This window comes from Pezoporus flaviventris, unplaced genomic scaffold (assembly GCF_033815535.1).
Source record: "Pezoporus flaviventris isolate CSIRO_AGI_PZ_B2104156 unplaced genomic scaffold, CSIRO_AGI_Pfla_v1 ptg000007l, whole genome shotgun sequence".
NCBI lineage: Eukaryota > Metazoa > Chordata > Aves > Psittaciformes > Psittacidae > Pezoporus > Pezoporus flaviventris.
Genome location: NW_026892555.1, coordinates 90749598 through 90769835, shown reverse-complemented (window position 1 = coordinate 90769835; position 20238 = coordinate 90749598). Strand labels below are relative to the sequence as shown.

At 38.7% G+C, this 20238-nt stretch overlaps 1 protein-coding gene and 1 long non-coding RNA gene across 3 annotated transcripts in view; one reads left to right on the top strand and one right to left on the bottom strand.

Annotated features, from left to right (window-relative positions):
* Positions 1-20238, bottom strand: part of LOC133267293 (uncharacterized) — a 47303-nt gene that overhangs the window by 2828 nt on the left and 24237 nt on the right. Inside the window, exon 3 of the long non-coding RNA XR_009742697.1 lies at positions 1694-1751. This is a non-coding gene — a long non-coding RNA (uncharacterized LOC133267293). The remainder of the gene's footprint in view (positions 1-1693; positions 1752-20238) is intronic.
* Positions 1-20238, top strand: part of CAP2 (cyclase associated actin cytoskeleton regulatory protein 2) — a 68276-nt gene that overhangs the window by 27616 nt on the left and 20422 nt on the right. For both annotated transcript variants that reach the window (XM_061449506.1, XM_061449507.1), the window contains exons 4-7: positions 3379-3456; positions 15876-16019; positions 16253-16338; positions 18058-18163. In XM_061449506.1, coding sequence (XP_061305490.1) covers positions 3379-3456; positions 15876-16019; positions 16253-16338; positions 18058-18163 — 414 coding nt within the window. The remainder of the gene's footprint in view (positions 1-3378; positions 3457-15875; positions 16020-16252; positions 16339-18057; positions 18164-20238) is intronic.

Genomic DNA, 20238 nt, shown 5'->3' with positions numbered 1-20238 from the left:
AGAGAGGTCACTCACTGTAGGTCAGCCACAGGTTTCAACAGGCATGGAATTCGACTGACATTGCGTACATGTCAGACTTCAGCGCTTCCAACCACATCAATCACCTAACTCAGCTCTCAAACACATCTGAGGTAAAGGTTTGAGACACCTTATTCCACACTTTACTGATGAGGAAACTGAGATGGTGAATGGAATGCCATACAGTCCTGGCATTCAGGTCTACAACCACAGCCGACTCCTCCAGCCCCTGAAACAAACTGCTAAAAGCAAAGTAGGAAATTATTTGAGGAACTTGCTTCTTTCAAATATTCACCTTAGCTGTCTGGTGATTGCTATGTCCATAGATAGTCCCAAGAATGCCAAAAGGATGACCCAAATTGAAAATTACTGTTACTTCAAAATATGTCCATTTCTATCTGCAGATAGTTGTGTGCAAGTTTGTGGTCTAGTCTACTCCAGTAAATTTAATCATGATGATCATACATTTTTGACACTTGTGCTTCATTACTATCATTCATTATAACTGAAAGAGTTTCAGCTGATTTATTCTGTGGCAGTCTTTTGCCTGAGCCACCAGCTGTTGAGAAAAATCCCCCTGGTCCATTTTCACTCATTAGTCTTCCACTGGATGTGACGGTCTAATGAAAGAGTCATCTGCCTATAAAAGATAGTGCTGTCTGCTTAGTCACACAGGCTGCCTGCTAAATAGAAGGAGGTAGCAATGAAGTGTCACATTTCAAAGACTACAAGAGCGAATTGGGATGGTAATAGACTGAACTAATGCATTCTTAATGAGAGGAAGCTCTTCTATTACTTTACTGGGATGCATGGAAAGAAGTCTTTAATGCTCAGAAACAGTAAAATTAGCCATTTTTAATGCTTTTAGGGAAAAAAGGAAAAAACTGTGACAGAAGTCTGTAACAAATTTCTGCTTGTAAATTGCAAAAACTTTCTAGCATGATCCTTTGCTTAAGATTTAAATTCAAAGGTGAGAGGTGCAAGTTCTCTTATCTCTACACACTAAAAGCTTTTTGGGCTAAATAAATTCTGGGCATACAGCACAAGTGTTGCAACCAATATCTAATCCACTGAGCACTGAATGTTTCCAACATCCTATAGATATAGGATAATAAGAAAATGTAAAAGCCACACTTTTGACACATTATCCTTGTCTAAGAAACTGAAAACTCTAAACAATCCCCAAAAGTAATGATTTTAACCACAGGTAGTCCCATTGTAATCTCTCCCATTTTTAATTTTCCTGTGTGCTTTTAATCACTCATTTCAAATCCATTCTAAATGTGCTGAAGTCAGACTACCAGTCATAAAATCTCAATGTACTTTTTCTACCTTTTCTTGGGCATATTTGCTCAATCCATCATTGCATACTTCTGTCATCTGCTACTATCTCCAAATGATACACATTTAAAATCTCTTCTACTTGTGCTTCCATCTGCCAGCATCTACAGTACTGTGGAACGAAAATACTATGGACCCAATTATTTTGTTACTCTAAGCTACATATATTTGACTTCCATTTAAAAAGATGTAATTCCCATTGATTTCTCATCATTCTCTTTAGCCATTCTTTCAATATCTTTATGTACATCAAATTCCTTGAAATTGGGGAAAAGCATTTGTCCAACAACAGGTAAGTTATACGTCAAGAAGAATGCAGGCATGCCCAGCTTACCCTTCAGGTCACTACCATGGTCTCACTTCATCCATTTATTTCTTTATTGTTCCGGTAGCTAAAAAAAAAAAAAAAAAGCTTTGTTTTACTTTTCTATGCAAGGTACACGTCGGCAAGGCCTCTACCCGTCATTCCTTTGCTTCTGGATTTTATAATGCCTGAAAAAAAAGTTCTTGCTAATCAAGGCCTCTTTTCATTCTTTGTGGGTTTCATAATTATTCTTAGTATCTTGCTTTAGTTCTTTATTCATTAGGCGATTCCAGCCCTTTCCTACAATTCCTCCCTCCTGCCCAGCAGGCATAGATTATTTCCAAAAACACTAAGCTTAAAACTTTGTTGTTCTATGAATTTCTGTACCAAAAAGTCTATCTTCTGAGATGCTGAAGAACATCTAAACCTTGCTGTTACTTATGTCTGTGTCTGGAAGATTTAAGTTTCCTATGGTCATACACTTTTTCCCTTATTATTTATTTCTTCCTTTATAGAGATGATTACCCTCTTCCAAATCTCAGCCTGTCAGACCATAATATCGTCTTCTCCCCAGACACTGTCCAAGTTGGGCCTCTTTTAACATCTTCCTTGCAGTGATTTTCATCCTAACAAACAGGTTATCTTTTATTCATGCCATCACATTTTAAGATTAATAAATATAATTTGGCTGTTTTACTTTGCTACAACTTCAAATTCGCTGACTTTTATGTATTGTTAGTTGCATCCACATAGGCCTGTATATAAAATTTCCTTGTTTTCTTTTTAGATTGAAGAAACCCCAAGGAGAAACATCATGAGCTTCTCCAGCCTTTCACAAAATTATTATAAATGCACCCATTCGTATTAGATTAATTTAAGAGCATTTGGTTTGGGTTGGGTTTTATTTAGCAGTATGCACCAGCTATGAATAGTACTTTTCCATTCCAGTAATGCTTTCTCCTAGTCACTACTCATCCACCTGAATGAGGTATAGGTGATACTGAAACAGCAATTATATTCTAACCAACGTGCTTCATGTACAGAAGATGTGAAGTGTTCAGAATAACCCCAAAAGGCCACAGATTTGAACAGTAGGGAGCACCTGTAAGTGTAGAGATTTACCTCCCCTCCGCACTGTTAGCATATAAACATGCTGTCACATGCAGCTTTAACCCGAATTATAGAGTTCTGTGGGAGAAAATTGTACAAAAACCTTCACCTACCATCTTTCATAGCCATTAGTCTTAGGGTGTGCTGACAGAGGACAGGCAAGGAATGAACTACAGCATAGTGCCTCAGCAAATATATCCACAGCCTAAGTTACAGTTCAACAGATAGTTTGCAGGTTGCTGTTCTTGACACTAATAAATTGTTTTCATGCGCTCAGGCCTAAACACCACCATTAAAATCCTGAGACATTTTCTGTTGTGTTAAAATTAAGTTCTGTGACTGATCTTATAAATGATAACCAAAAGACTGCATATCAACTAGTTTGATTTCCTCTCTGAAGAAGATAGGGAACTTAACCTTAGATTTCAAAAAAAAATTTATAGCTAAGCTAGTTCTGTAGTACATTTTTTCCAGTCAGTGTTGCTGTGATTTAGATGAGAAGCGGCAAGAAAGATTTGAGCTGTCACACTTGACTTTGAGCTGCCAAGAAGAGGTATTGGAGGTTACAGGCTAAGCTTTAATTTATATTCCTCCTTTTGTTACAGGCAGAGATGGTACGTGCAGCTTTCCAAGCGCAGAGATCTTTCCTGGTGTTAGCATCCCAATGTCAAGAGCCTCAAGAGGTAAGAAAAGTGACCTAGAGTTGCAAGAGGCAATGTATTAAAAAGGCTGTGCTCCTATATGTTATCAGTTCCTGCACTTGCTTTTATTTGTTACTTTATTTATGGGGTGCACTTAGAGGCTTGCTTTCAGTTTTATTACCATGGTGCTGTAATAATGAGAAAGGCATGGTGCAGAGTTAAGAATCTTTTCTGTACCAATACACATAAGATCATTGAAGAAACCATAGGAGGTTTCCACTTCACAGCTGTAAGTGGGATCAGTGTTTCCCTGGAAGCTGGAAATGCCATGGAATAGAACAGCTTTATGCTAGCACCGCACGCCCCGCCTCCCCCCCGGATGCTGTATGACAGACTTTGAAGTCAGGGGATAAGCTAGTGAGAGGAAAATCAATACTGGCCCACAGACTCAGTATTCTCCAAGCTGAGGTCCAGGTTAGGCCAATTCTGGTAGGAAGGCAAAGCATATTGCCAAGAAAATGAAAAAACAATTTATATCAAGTTGATTTATATACTTATTTTAGTGTCAGCTATTTAAATCCTCCCCTAGAAAACTCAGGAAAGCTGTGGAGCTGTTACGAAATCGCATTTATAGTTTCTAGAGGGCACAAGGTTTTGACCAGTAGCACTGTATCATTCCTGTGAATAGTGATTATGTAGCCCTTCTGTGGGACCATCCTTGAACCTTCCTTTCTGGAGCGTGAAGAGAGTGAAGACTTCACTTGCAGTGTTTCTCTGGAAGCTAGAAATGCCATGCAATAGAACAGCTTTTTGCTAGCCCCCCCCCCCGGGATGCTATATGGCCTTCAGTTGTGTCTTTTTCCACTAGCTCCCCACTCCATAGTGCATGAAACTGTATTTTCAAATCAGAACTCTCAGCAACTGATATAAATTACTTTAGTTTTGCTGTAACTATTGTTCTTAGAGACACAAATTAAAAGATTTTCTAATCAGTATGTTTGAATGGCAAAGATACTCAAGGAAAAAAAAAAAAAAGCAAGCCACAGATATTCCAGGCAAGACTTCAGATTTATAGAGCTCCAAGCAAGAAGGGATCAGTTGTTCTTCCAGCTGTCCCTGATCTCAGAGAGTAAAAGTGGGTCACGACGCATGGAGAACAGGCAAAATTCCCATTGGTACAAGCCTCAGGCAGTCATTTATATTGTCTGCAAATACAATTGCACCCAGTGGCCCATGAAACTCTTCATGCTCATAGGTAAAATATTCCCCAATGAACAGATTCTAATGACCCACAATGTAATGTGAAGTTATGAAGTATTCGTATTGTCTGAGCTCTGGTAAGAGTAGAAATTATGACTCGGCTTGACCTCCTGTGCTGATGTGCTATCAGTATGATTTTCTCTGCTTTTCAAGTGAGAATGGCAATGGCTTCTCCCCACTTTCACCCTTACATTTTCTGACTTCAAGTCTAGGCTTTGAGATCTTTTAAACTGTCAAGTTCATAAACTTTAATTTAAAAATGCAACAAAACAAACAAAAATATGTAGAAAGAGTTTCTCCAGGAATCCAGAATGACAGTTATGGAAGCATTAAAAAAAGCAATACATAATAAAAACCTTGGCCATGTGTATCCATACATCTTAGTTGCATGTTATCAGGCTTGCACAGATTTCTGCAACTTGTTAAAGGCAAGAAAGTATACTTTTATCCTTTAACTGTCTTTTAGGACTGAGGAAATGCCACATGACACATGTGTACACATCATTCCATAGTTAAAATACCAGGAATACTAAAAAGTAAAGTTTCTTTCTCACTAAGGACAAGCACAGTCCAGTTACTTAAGTTTTGTTAAAATAAAGACTGCTAGGTACACATTTTTTATAGGCAAACATATGTTGTTATTCATTCCTGTTCTCTTCTTTCCATGTATTTTCTGCACAGGTACATTCAGCTATACTATAGATAGACTTAAAAATAATTGAAAGCTGCCTGCTTTGTGCAACTTGAGCAGTATTTTCAACTGCAGAAAGTGATAGTTCCAGACACTAGGCTTTTTATATCTCCATAGTAGTGGGGAAAAAAAAGCCCTACTGTAAAGCCATATTGGTTACCCATTTTGAAAAAGCTGGTTATCATCAGCTAACACAGAAGAAGGAAAGAAGCAGGGGTCCTTCCCCTCACCCCCAGGACCTTGTTGATGTGATGTCATCTAGGTTCTGGTTGTATTTATAGCCTAGAGCCATGGAGTCAGTGTGGAATCCAAACAGGAAAGCTAATCATTAGTGTACCAGAATGCAGAGAGTAGAGAAAAGCAAATGAAGATGACAGCATATCTATAAATGCAAGAGAAAAGAGAGTAATTCTGTCATTCAGCTGTCTAGACTGTTTGCTTTATAATGTAAAGCTGTGAATGAGCCAGCGAGCTGCGATTATGGCATAGTAGCTTTGTAGACATTCAGAGACAGCGGTGTGGAGACTGAGGGGATTTACTGAGTTCCTGTCATGTTGGGATGTCATACATGGTGCCTTTAAAAAAAAGAAGAGGGAGGGAAAATGCCCTGGGAAAATAAATTAGCTCAGCTCTTGCAGCTTACAAGCTAATGAATAAGGAATTCAAACAAAAAGAAAGCTCCTACATGTATAATAATCCTTAGATTTTTTTTTGTGCTCAGCAAAGAGAGACATGTATCTTGTACAAAAGCAGTATTTTTTCCCCTCTATGAAAACGTTGAAGCCCTAGTATTCATTTAGGTCTTTAACTCCTGCTATGAGTCACTAGGAGACATTTTCAAACAGTTAAGTTTGCTGAAGTTGCTTTGGCAGAGCTTTGCCTCTTGTTAATAATGTTGATATTTTTTCATTTGGAATCTGTTGCAGTGCACAGCCTTGTATTATCTGTATATGTGAAAATAGTAGGAGCTGAGAAGGTAATTCCAGCTGGCATGCCAATCCAGCATCAACTGCAATAAATTACTTTGCAGAGAGCATGTTCTGTTACTTTTTATGGTCATGTTCTATATTTGTATGTGCAGTGGAAGAGATCACATGACAAAACCACCGGTTGATATTCCTGTTTGTGTATGTCCCAGCTAATGACTGCTGGATACAGGCTCATTCAGCAGGATGGGATTCTTGAGTTCATCCACTTACTAAAAATCATTTTCTGACGCCAAACTTCAAATATTAAAGCCAAAAAATGTCTCTTATAAATTGTTTACTATACATAGATAGTACAGAGAAGATGGAGAAGGGAAATAAATTAGGATATTGCTGCATTCTGTGAGAAGTTGTTTAAAAGGTGTTTCAAGACCATACATTTACAAGTTGCTTGAGCGATTCAGAACATGGATTTTAACACAAACCTTCACAAAACTTTATTCCATATACTCTAAGCCACATATAATTCTGACTGAAACATTATTTTTTTAATTGATTAATAATTGTAAAAGTTATTAGTGTCCTTGAGCAAGTTTATCCGTTTAATTTATGGTCATGAATACTAACGTACAAGATCACTGCTCAGAGTCACTGTACTGAAGTCTTTGTGAATGGTAACTTACATACTGACTTCATGAGTTGTTTCATTTCACTTTAAGAGTTCAAACAATTTTGAGAGTTGCTAGACGGCGTGAGCGATCCGTTGTTCCTATAATGGGAACCAGTTAATGAGATAAGTTTTTCTGTGAATCAATATAAACATATCCAGATGAGCACATTTGTGGTTAAGAAGTCCTACAGATTTAAATGACAGATGCAGTTCAGACTATAAATGAGTATGTAATTTCTTATTAAAAAATAATGCTGAGTTCATATGACTGCCAGAGTTTATGGATTTAGTAACTAACACTGTGCAGACAAACATTCCAACTAAATACCTATCTCAAACATCCAGATTCAGCACACCGGTGGAAGGAAAGGGGTGGAAAAAGTGAGAGGTAAAGGAGAGCTTTCCCTTTTTTCCCAGAAAAGGGGGAAAAAAAAACCTACTGAAACCCAAGAAACTGCATTTGAAGTTAGACTTTGAGGCATGAGATCAAATCCTAAGGCTTTTAATTTTTTATAGCCAAGCAAAAAATCTATTGTAGGGTAGAACAGTTGTGGCAATTTCTTTGAATAAGGGATTCATTCTCAGAATTTCTGTATAGAAATCAAAGATGAAGATTTACAGTTCCCTGCTCTCTGTCAGTGTAAGATGGTTCTTTTTTTTTTTTTCTCCCTTCTATTATTGAAGTACTTCAGTAACAGGACTCCTGACACTTCTTATTCTGCATCCTAGCAGCATTTTTGTTCTAATTCCCTTGATTTGCTCATGTCATTCCATTTCCCACTACTTTTCCTCATATTTACTGGGATCACCCTTACTGTTTTCCAGAAATATAAAGAGCAGGATACTCCTCACGTTGCTAATTTATTACTTAAGCAAAAGAGTTTGAGCCAATTTTTGTTGCCATTCTACTCAGTTGACTGCTGCAAACCTGCACCTCTGTATCTAGAAATAGCTTAAGGAAGAATTTGGTCCAGTCCTTTTAAGGTCCTCAGGTCTTACAGAAGGTGTCAAGAGTGACATGGTCAGAGCCTGAGAGTGCTGAGCTCCGAAGTGAGCCCCTTCCCCCTCCTTTCCTCTGAAATCTTGACAAAACATTAACATATTTCTGTTATCAGCAAGCCTACAACTGCACACGACATGTGGTCACAGAGCAATGGACCAACTGACATTTTTCAGTTGCCAGCCTGCTGCCTTACAGTGTTCACAGGCTCATTTTTGGATATTGTTGCAAACTCTCACTCAGTTTCAGGTCCAGACAGCCCCCTGACACCTGTTATCTCACAGTTCTGTCTCAAAGGCACTCAGCTGCATTTAAGCAGCCTGAAGTTCATGATATTTTCTGATCACAGAATCACAGAATCGTTTAGTTTGGAAAAGACCTTTAAGATCATCAAGTCCAACCATAAACTTAACACTGCCAAGTCCACCACTAAACCATGTCCTACAGGTATCTTCAGGGATGGTGACTCAACCACTTCCCTGGGCAGCCTGTTCCAATGTTTGACAACCCTTCTGGTGAAGGAATTTTTCCTAATATCCAATCTAAACCTTCCCTGGTGCAACTTGAGGCCATTTCTCCCTGTCCTTTCACTTGTTACTTGGGAGAAGAGACTGACACCAACCTCACTGCAACCTCCCTTCAGGTAGTTGTAGAGAGTGATAAGGTCCTGCATGAGCCTTCTCTTCCCCAGACTAAACAACTCCAGTTCCCTCAGCTGCTCCTCATAAGACTTGTGCTCTAAATCCTTCAAAAGCTTCGTTGCCCTTCTTCGGACATGCTACAGCACCTCAGTGTCTTTCCTACAAACCTCTCTAGGTATCCTTGTACCACTTCACTTTCCTCACTTGTGTTTGCCAAAACCCCCAGGTCAATAGCCCCTGCAATATAAAAATAATGCATTTGAGATTCAGTTCTGCCCCAGGGCCAGTGCATTCAGCTGTAAGAAGGCCCAGAGCCACCTAAGGATCCAGGGAATACAGAAAACTACATCTCCCAGCCTCTATGGAAGAGAAATAGAACCAGAAATGCACACTATTGCACACCTCTAGACTGGCTAACACAAGGCACAGACTCTCCAGCAGTTTATATTCTGTGCAAGAACCAGACTCCAGTAAGCAAAGGCTCATTGCACTTGTTTACTTCAGTACATCTATACTTGTACTAAGAACAGCATCACCCCATAAGGAAGACATTATTGCAGATAGTACTCTGTATTTTGTATAGCTTCTCATCTGGGGATCCTATGACTCTTACTGGAATTCTGCTGTGTCCTAAAATAATGTCCTAAAATCACCAGGCTAGTTTTCAATCCCTGAGGCAGCGTTCATACTCAAACTGCACGAGGTCAGATCCCACTGAGCTATGCTGATGGGACGTTCCCTTTCTCATTTTCATATTCATTGTTTCTGCTGAACACAAATCCAAAACAGTGCACTCCTTCCTCTGTGCTACACAATTGTTACCCAGGATTTCTGGACTGCTCATCGTCTTCTAAAAGGGAAATCACTGAGGATACAGCTGACTAAAAAGCAGGGCTTTTTGGTTCACAGGTTATTTCAATTTTTCTGATTTTCCTTTGGTCTAAATCAAACTACAACCAATGATTTTTGAATTCTGAAAGTTAGCAGAGACAGTTTGTCTCTGAGGATATCTCAAGTGAACCACGTGAATGTCCAAAGCTGGAAGCCTGCACCATCTAACATCCCTGTCCTGGGACATACCCCATGTGAAATCTGCTTGGCCTTAGCAAAGATTCATCAGATCTCAGATGTTGTGAACAAAACAATTGTGGCACAACACCATCTTCTGACAGAGCTTTGCTACCTGGAATGCCCCGGACCCCACTGACATGGACTATGATCACACAACAGAGATTGAAGAGTAGTAAATCAAAAGGTTGGTAACAGTTCATTAGCATAATTGTTGATTAGGTGTGGGATGTCGCCTGTGTGCCTAAAGCAGAAGGACCCTTCTTCTGCTAAATATACTGCCCATGAAGAGCTGTACTGGACCAGAAGACAATACATAGAGTGCTCAAGTCCAATTAAAAACCAGCTAGAGTCCTGGCTGAAATCATTTTGTGCGATTCTGCACTGCTGTAGACTGAAGCATGCAGTTCACATCAGGCCCTGGATTTGTCCACTGCTTAAAAGTCTTTCACTTTTCTCTCCATTTGCCCTCACTATGAGTCTGCATTTAAAAAAAAAAAACATAAATGACTAAACTAGTAATCTGGGATGTGGGGTATGGTTTGGTCTTCCCTGATTTTTTTTCCACAAAGCACAAAATTGCTACAGCTAATACTGGCTGTTAGATTGAGAATTTATGTGCTATCTAAGAGGAATAAAAGCCAAATACCAATTAGGTCACTTTGGAAGCACACAAATGTGTCTGAGCTTCTGTGCTAATGAAGCTGACCAGACATTACTGCAGATTTGTCTCTCTGGGTCGTAGTCCTACTGTTGCATAGCAGTGAGTTGAAGTTGCAGAACCTATACTATTGACAAACAAATGAAGCACTTGTTACATCACTATGTTGAAAAGCTACAGTCTAAGCAAATGAGACCAGAATAAATGAATGTGTCTGTGTAGTTAGGTAGGAGGAGACTTTTGAAGACTGAAAATACCGGAATACTAGAGGTACATGAACGTAATGATCTTAGAGAAAGATCTCACTGATGGTCTCTACTTCCAATCAGAAAATGCTTGCAAAGCATTGGATTAAGGTGCAGTTGGTTACACTGCAAGTTTAAAACTGTGGTAGCAAATATGGAATACTTTCTGCAAGGAGAGATGGAGATAGGCAGTGCTAAAAGAACAGTTTGGCAGCTGCCAACATAAGCTGGTAGTATTGCACTTAGAAAGTAATAATGAAAAGGGAAAAAAAAAGTAAGCATTTGAGGTCTCTGAATGCAGCACTGGGGGTCTCAAAAGTTACCAACTAGCTTAGATTCACCTCTGGAAAAAAAATACATTTTCTCTGTACTTACAGGAAGGTTATTCCGTGGCCTAATCTGAATGCTGATTCCATTCATACTGCTGACACAGCTACAACAAAAAAGACAAGCCTTTCTTAAACCATGTGTATACAAAAAAGGACTAACTTAAATTTTAAAGTCTTCTTTACAGATTGCCTATTATGAAATACAAAATATGGGAAATTATAGTTAATCTAAAACTATTTTAGTTCTAGAATCATAGCCACTCAAAGCTGAAATGCATCTTACTGGTGGTCACTGAAGTTACCCGTATTGTGTTCTTACAGACACTGGATGGGATTCTGCTTATCAGCTTTAACTATCAAGGCAGGCATGTTGTGTAAGGTGTCTTTCTAGGCTCTCTTTACAGTAAATGGCAGAACCTCTAGAGTACATTCTTCACATCTATTAATGTCTTCTATTATCTAGTCTTCTAACATCTATTAATAGGTAGGAAGAATTCCTCAGGGGAATCTCTTTCTTCATTTACAATGAGAGAATCAAGACTCAGCTGAGAGCAGATGCTCACCTTTTACATTTTTAGAACTGAGTCTGGTTGATGCTATCCATTGCATCTTTCATCCCTTGAAAGGGTGACATGTGGGATTGGACTGTACTAAGCATTTGCAGATATAATGGCTGTGTCTGCATTACTGTTTTAATTCACAGTGGGACTATATTCTTTCTTTAAATCAGTCCCATTTACTATACTGTGACTCACATTGTAGAGAAGTCTTAGGGTATACAAAATGGGTATCTTTCTGATGAAGTGAAATGGAAGATACACTCCCAGACAGCACCTAAACCGCAGTTTACAGCTAGTCCAAAATAGTCCCCAACAAACACATGTAGTGTGAATGTCAGTCCTCAGCACCAACTGTTTTGCTCTACAGAACCATTCCTATTAGGCTGCACTACTTGCCAACATACACAAGGACAGCCAATTCAGATCAACTCCATGTTTCAAACTTGCTTGTGAAAAATACAGCGTAGGTATGATGGTGATTTTGAGCTCACAGAAGAAAAGAACAGAAACATAGACCCTGGAATAAAGGTCGTAGTCATGCTGTTCTGGTTGCAGCTGAAAAAAATGAAGGGGCTGCTGATGCCAAATGCTCTCAGCTTTCTGTTACTGCTCCTATGCCAAAGGTTGCCACCCCCTCAGTTAGCATAACTTAAAAGGGTATTTGTTCTCTTGCCATGTTTTTTTCATAATAGGTCAGGTTGATTTAAACAGTATAATAGTGAGGTCTGAATTGTGTTGCCACCCATCAACATAAAAACTCTTCAGTAAACAACCTTACCCTCAAGCCCATGTAAAATTAGCTTAAAAATACATAAGATCTTAAAAAACTGTATTTTTATTTACCTGCTGGTTTTTGTGCCTTTGTGATTCATGCTGGAAGGTTTCTGAACAACGATTCTGAGAAAATACCCATTCTCTCAAATTAAAGCTGAGGTTTTCAAGTAATCATTGGCTAAGCAGCCAAAGTTTAAGCAAGCCACTCAGTTTAGTGTGATTTCACAGGCAAATCACAAGAATTATAACTGCCAGAAGTTTGGCCATTCTCCTGAATTAAATCCATGTGCCCCAGTCCTGTTAAACCTGTCATTTGGGGAAATTCTTATGTGAGTATTACAAAAATGAGAAGAAGAAAATCTGTTTGGTGCAGTCTGTTGGAATACTGGTATGCCAGGTCATTTTATGAGACTGGGCTGAGACACTGAAGTCAAAGCATAAGGCAGTTCTTGTTGCTTGCTGTAACTTTCTTGGAGTGTTGTCACTTATCATTGCTGTAGTCTACTATTGATTTTCTAATAAGAATTGTAAGACTTGGATCAAAGCTGGCTGGTTGTTCAGGTATTAATATCTTAAAAGACCATCTGATTTTAATAATTCATAGAAAAGGACAAAGGCATACTGGGAGTTACTTTTGATATTTCTAAATTGTTCCACTGTTGCATTTTTAAACATTTCAGCAAAACTGGTATTATAATAGGAGTGGTGTTTATACAAAGACTCTTAAATTTTTGTTAAACAAATGTGCTGTGTATTAAATGACATGAAATTTTATCTAGCACATGCCAAAGGCATGCTGAAGATTTTTCCAACAGCTCTGATTCATCTCCTTGAATTCATTTTGTCTTAGAGATAAAGTATAGACAATAATGTTATTACCAATCAGCTGTTTTAATATTCATTGCAATAAAGAGATTATTCTTGTAGAACTCTCAGCACAACTGGTTCTGCATTGTAGAGCCAAATAAGACTGATTGATTGATTAATGCCAGAATTAATGAACCTTTCTACACCCATATGCCATATACACTATCATGCATCTGCAGTTTAATCACTAACTAGAAATTTAGAACTGATTGCAGGGAGACAGGACTCAATGAAGATATTCCTTGCAGGCTGGTATTCCTTGGTATCCAACCCTAACACAGAAACTTGGATCATGAGAAGCTTGCACAAAAACTCATGCACATTTTGTGCAGCCAGGCATGCAGCAGCCATTGCCGAACAAGCTGAGAGCACAGCAAGGGGAAGGCAGGCTGGACTGATCTGCCCATCTCATGTGAGACAGAGCTCAGCAAAGCCTCAAGCTCCTCTTGGCTCTTTCTGGTGTCACTGCAGTGCCAAATGAATGACTGCTTTGAGCCACTTTCCTTAGCAATATATATATCACCTTTAAAGTTCCCATGGGACACTTTTTCTGTGAAATTACATAAATCCACTACATTTTTATAAACACTTGATTGACTGAACAGGTTAAGTGCTGTGTTATGAGGGACAGAAATTCTGTCTGTACCACTGATAGAAAACCCACACAAAAGTGGTTAGGAGTTTTTCTAGGAGGAGTAGGAGGAGGTGTGGGTCTTATGGTACCATTAAGGAAAACGTTTGGCCCTAATTTTGCTGCCTTATCAGTCGATATCGAAGTGTTCTACAGAATAAAACAGTTCCTTGTATGGGGAAGTTGAAACACAGAAAGGTACCAGCTTTCCTGAAACCTGATGATAATTTGGTGGGAGAGCTGCAAAGAGAACCCCCATTTATGGACTCCCACTTCTGTGCCCTATCCACAGAAACGTGCTGCTTCACAGTGCTGTCTAGATATACCAGGCATCTGTCAAGCTGTATTTTTAGCCCTGATATTCTCTCTGGCTGGAACTGGGCCATGAAGATTCACAGTAAGCTAAGGACTGTAAATATCCCTTAAACTTTATGGGAGGAAAAACTGGCATAATATCAAAGCAGAACAAGCACTTTCTTAAATTTCAGTTTTCTTAACTACTGTCATACTTGAAAGATTTCCCTGCAAAATAAGAAAGAACGACCAGCTGCAGCATGCTGTAAACAAGCAAAAATTAGAAAGAAGAATTCTTGCAGACTTTATCGTGTTATGGCAACAAAATAGCTTTTGAGAACTACAAATCATGGAGGTTTCAGGGCTTTTTCAGACTGAATGACTTACGCTGGTCATTAAGCCATCAACAAAAACTCTTTAAGTCTCCCAGCAAGACTGTAAATATTTGTTTTCTTCCAATCCATTTTGTTGTAGGAAAAGACCAAGTATCCCCATGCGTTACAGATGCATAGGCCTTTCTCAAAATTACATAACCACTAAAATATTTAGGCTCCATAGTTGGATTAAAATTCTTTTTAAAATGCAGATCCTCTTTTTGTCATCTTGTTTGGAGTCTTTTGACCTATGCTGAGCCATAGCAGACATGCTTATTTTAAGGTAACATAAAATTCTGAAAGCTGAGGTCTTGTGGAAGGATGGAAAGAAATATCTCACAGATGACAGAGATGAAGCACGACATCTGTGCACATCATCTGCTATGTGTCATGACAGCATTAGTGCTCAAGAATATGAGGATTAGTTGTCTCCACCAAGCACTTAGTTCCATTAAATAAGTAGTCCTGAGAAAAGGTGAGAAAAAAAAACTGAAAAAATTCTGTTCAGCTACATCCTAAGTGATTTTTGAGTAAAGTGCCAGGGAAAATCTCTTTGGTGGGACATCATATAGGTTCTGCAGGCATCCTTTTGCAGTAAAGAACAGGACTGATTTTATAGAAACATTCTGTAAGATTGCAGGGTACAGCGGTTGTTTTGCTTGTAAACTAATGACTCCTTGCCCTTGAGTGTGCTGTTTCTGAGTGGTGGAAGAATTCTTCCCTGTAAGTTAGTGCTCTAAATTGTTTTTTCCAGTGTGATTAACATTCACTTTGCACAGGAAAGAGGCTGCATAGCTTCTACGTTCATTCTGCCTTTCTCTTCACTCCAGACACTGTTCCTTCCGCTCAACAGTCATTCCCCTGGATACCATTCATTTCTGTTTAATGCAGGAGAATTTCCCCAAGCCATAGCTTGCAGGCAGTATGTTTCCCATGAAATCCTTCCACAGTACTTGCAGCCAAAGGAAATCAAAACACTAAAACTTACCGATAGGGAAAGCTGAAATTGGTATTGCCTTCAGTGTATTACTTTCTCGGTCTTGTTGCCAGATGATAAGAGGCCACTTACTTAACCCACCAAGTAATTTGTGTTTCCTATAGAAAGAACAACTTGGTTAATAACTTAAAAACTCAAGCCAGTATAAAGTTCCAGGGATATTAGACGAAAAATAGAAGCATTCTGCTAACTCTGAGCTATGGGGTCTCCATGGGTCTTAACCTGAGCAGCATGTAAAAATGCTGCCAGTGCTGAGAAAAATTTTTGCTGTAGCACATTATTAATAGTTAATGTTTGTGCATTTTGCCAATGCAACCAGAGGAAGATAATTAAATTGTTACTTTAATGTAGAGAATATGCTGACCTTTCTTTCCAGCTGTTAAATCAATGGGCAGGAGGACAATGTTAAACCACTGGGTGATTTTGGACCACCCATTGTAACAGCAGTGTCGTCTTGTCTTTTTTTTCCCCAGAACGAGGTGGCAATGCTTCTCAAGCCAATATCAGAGAAGATTCAGGAAATCCAGAACTTCAGAGAAAGGAACAGAGGGAGTAAAATGTTCAACCACCTCTCAGCCGTCAGTGAAAGCATACCTGCCCTTGGGTGGATAGCAGTGGTGAGTGACACACGGGATGGTTGGAAGGGTTGTAAATGTGCTTCTGGATGGCGTGGCCCAGAATAGTTTCAAATCTTGCAGAACTCTGCAGTCTCATCTGCATGGTTCTTCAGTCTACTACACCCAAGAAGGTGTTCTGTAATATACCTGATACATCAGGGAAAGTATCTGACTAATTTTTTACTTCCTTTCTCCTTCTGTTATTTCCTGCTACCATGGTTTGATGTTCCTAGTCTCCTAAACCAGGCCCTTATGTCAAGGAGATGAATGATGCTGCTACCTTTTATACTAACAGGGTATTAAAGGACTACAAGCACAGGTATGTTGCCAAGCCCCACTATCTAGTAGCCAGAGAACAGAGTATTAACCATACAGACAGGGTTCACAATGCCATCACAGAAAGCATTTTGTAAACTAAAAAGCATTTGATAAAATCTGCTTGCAGTAGTATATTTTCTTCTCCTCATCTTTGACCCGCAGCATGTTGCAGTGAGAATGGCAGCAGCACCAGCGGCGCTGGTTTTCCATCTCTGCAAGCGACAGGATTCTGGCATTACAGCATCATAAGCTTATATGTAAACGTATATTTACATATCAGTGTGTGGCCAACTAGCTGCTGTGCATCTTTGTCTCATTTGTGCACTCATACTGTGGCTGTTCTTGCTCTTTGCTTGAAAGTGTGCACTTAGGTGGTAGATATATGCAACAGAGCGTTTAAATTTCATAGCTACCAATTTGATTTTTTTTTTCTGTACCACTGGATTGTTTTTAAGAGCACAAGGAATTCATTAAAAAGTTCTGTGAATGAGATTTGTGAGCTGACAGCAAAACAGAAAAAAATACAGGTCCTTTCTATGCCCTCTTAGAAAAGTCATGTATAAATCACGTTGATTTGAAACTTTTGGAAGCCACATTTTGGATCTTGGTTTTTCTATCCCAGTGAAGAACAGTATTTGCTATTGAGTTTTTCCTCTTTAGTGAGGAAAACTTTATCTATATAAAACCCGGTTGTATAGATTTCTATTTATTGTCTAGGTTTAAATATATATTATGTATTATATATAGTATTTTATATTTTATATATATTATGTATTATTCCCAAAGCCTTAGTTTACCTACTGAAGGTAGTACCCCCTGGGGTTACTGAAGATATTTAGAATACAGCTTTAGTACTTCTGAAGAAGAAAATGTCTTACCTAACACTATAAACAGGTTACATTATTTAGGTATTTAGTTCTTCCCCTAATAAGGAATTTGTTTCCTGTTTTTCACAATGTCTTCCAAAGTAGTGGAAGGCTTTCCCTTGACTTCAGTAGGCTTTGGATTAAACCTGTTGACTCAGATCCTCAGCAGTATTAAGAATCAAACTCCAAAGGAAATAAATACGAGGTAGACACCCAAATCCTTGCAAGCATCCAGTCCATAGCCATCACTACTTAGTAATAATTTTTCATAACTAAGGACTTAATCTTACAAGCAGTTTCTCTCTCTCTCTCCATATTTCTTGTTTTCACTTACTGTCCCATAAGAAGACTAAGCCTTCCAGATAATGTTTCCAGAGCCAACTGTGACTTGTACTTGAAAAATTCTTGATGTATAAATATTTTAGTCTGATGACTATAACATGATCCAGTATTACCCTGGCTACATTTGAACTTGGAAACTAGAATGCTTTACAGAACCCATGGATGTTTAATTTTCTAAAATTCAGTACCCTGAAACTGGGTCTGAGAGGCTGCTGCACAATTCCATGTACCTTTAGTGCTTGGCTTGGAGCCTGATTGGAATGATGACGCACCTTCATGAATCACTCTGTGCTAGAGGCATCCTTTGCCTTTGTTTGTCTATGGAAGGATCTAAAAGCTTTCCAACGTAGTAGGCTTCAGTATTTTCAGCACTGGGCTGGCTGGCTGTCTGCTAACTGATTTGTCCATGGCTTTAAGGCAGACATTGGGTTTTACCTGCTTTAAGCAAGAATAGCAGTGCTTTCAGGTTTTAAGTACATTCACACATATAAGTATTGTCTCTGTTTTTACAGTGACACACGCCATGTTGATTGGGTGAAGTCGTATCTGAACATCTGGTCTGAGCTTCAAGCTTATATCAAAGAGCATCATACCACAGGTCTCACCTGGAGTAAAACTGTAAGTACTCTTTCCTTCCTCATGATGACCATAGCCAGTAACCAGATTGACTTTTAATGCAGGTCATTAGCTCAGGAAAAATAGAGTCCAGGGCAAAAGTTATGGTCCATGGACTTCCCAGCCAAGACAGTAAAATTTTGAAAGACATGTAGATGTGTCAGGCCATTCAGGTACAGGTTTGGCAGAAGAGGGAAGAATGATTTGGGATGATTATAGCCATAATTTCCAGCTGCAGATGGTGAGGAGAGGCAGACGGTTCTCCAGGCCTGCTCCAGTATAAGGTAGAAACAAAAACAAACCCCAGAAATTTGAAGGATATGCCAGACTAAAGGAAAACTGGGGGAACATGACAGGGAAATGAGAAGAAGCGTGGAAAGAATCTAAAGAAAAGAGATACAGTAACAGGAAAAAGTAGCACAAGAGATACATACCTATTTCTTACTTCATAGCTAGCTATCTGTATAAAACTTTTATGCATACAGAAACAATTTCTGAAATACATATAAAGTAAATATAACTATGCCTAATTATGCTCTCTATTTTATAAACATCTCTATATAAACATCTTCTGTGTGTTACATGTGAGATGCATAGAAAGATGATGGCCATGAATACTGTTTTCTAGAAGATGTATAAACATGAAGAATTAGTTTTCTTTTGGGTATAAAAGTAAGAGTTTATGTTCACTGTCTACACTGATGTAATATTCTGTATCATTCTAGTAACATGCTCATGTGTATGATCAGGTTAGGAGAATTGCTGAAGTATATTAAAATGTAATCACCAAGCTCTTTGCTGTTATCATCTCCTAAACTTACCAGTGCACTCACATACATGCACATATGCAGTCTTTCACCCCAAGTTTATAATTTCTTATATATAGGTTTTGGTTTTGGTTTTGTTTTTTTTAATTGAATGATGTATAGGCCACCAGATAATTTAATTACCAGACCAGCCTATTGTTAAGAACTCAGGAAGTAGGGAAGTGAGGTAGAGCTTTTGGATGGAATGTATTTTAACATGGAATAAGGGATGGAAGACCTCTCCTATGAAGAAAGGTTGAGAGACTTGGGCTTGTTCAGCCTGGAGAAGAGAAGGATCCAGGAAGGCCTTATTGCAGCCTTTCAATATATAAAGGGGGCTTATAAGAAAGACGGAGAAAGACTTTACCAGGTCCTGTAGTGAGAGGACAAGGAGCAACAGTTTTAAACTGAAAAAGGGTAGATGCAGATTGAATATGAGGAAGGAATTTTTTATGATGAGGATGGTGAGGCAGTGGCACAGGTTGTCTGAAGAAGCTGTGGCTGCCCCATCCCTGGGAGTGGTCAAAGCCAGTCTGGATGCGTTTTTAAACAACCTGGTCTAGTGAAAGGTGGCCCTGTCTGTGGCAGGGGGATCGAACTGGTGATCTTCAAAAGTTCCTTCAAACTGAAACTGTTGTGTCATTCTGTGGCACCTGGAAAAGTTACTTTATCTCCCCATGTATGGAGCTCATAACCATGTAAGAGAATGTATGTTGGGGAGATAACCATGTAAGAAAATGTATGTTACTTGTACTCAGCAACAGATTATGCAACTTTCTCTTCACATCTTGTACAATTAGGTATTATCGTACAAGGCCTTACAGTACTCAAGTATTCAAGTGCAAGTTTGAACACAGGAGAGAAGATAATCTGTCTGTACTTCTTAGTTTGAAGTAATGCAAAAATGCTTAAACATGATAAATTAGAAGACTGGAATTGTCTGCTTCCTTGTAGGTTTCTGTAGTAAAAGATTAAAATATTAAATGTGATTCTCTTCCTTAATTTCGTACAAAATTTCACACTTGCTGCATTCTACTCTATTATAATCAGCAATGTGAGAAGACTTAATGTTTTTTAAATTATTAGATAAGGAAAAGAAGTTGTAGTACCTTGTTAGCCGAATTAGCGTGAGAATCTGGGACAGATTTAGTTTTGCTAATACAGAGAAGGAATCCTCTTCATCTTTAATAGAACTTTACATGTATGGAAATAGTGTTGTAAGATAGATAAAAATTTGTTATAGCCATTTGATTAAACTGGAGGAACTCTCAG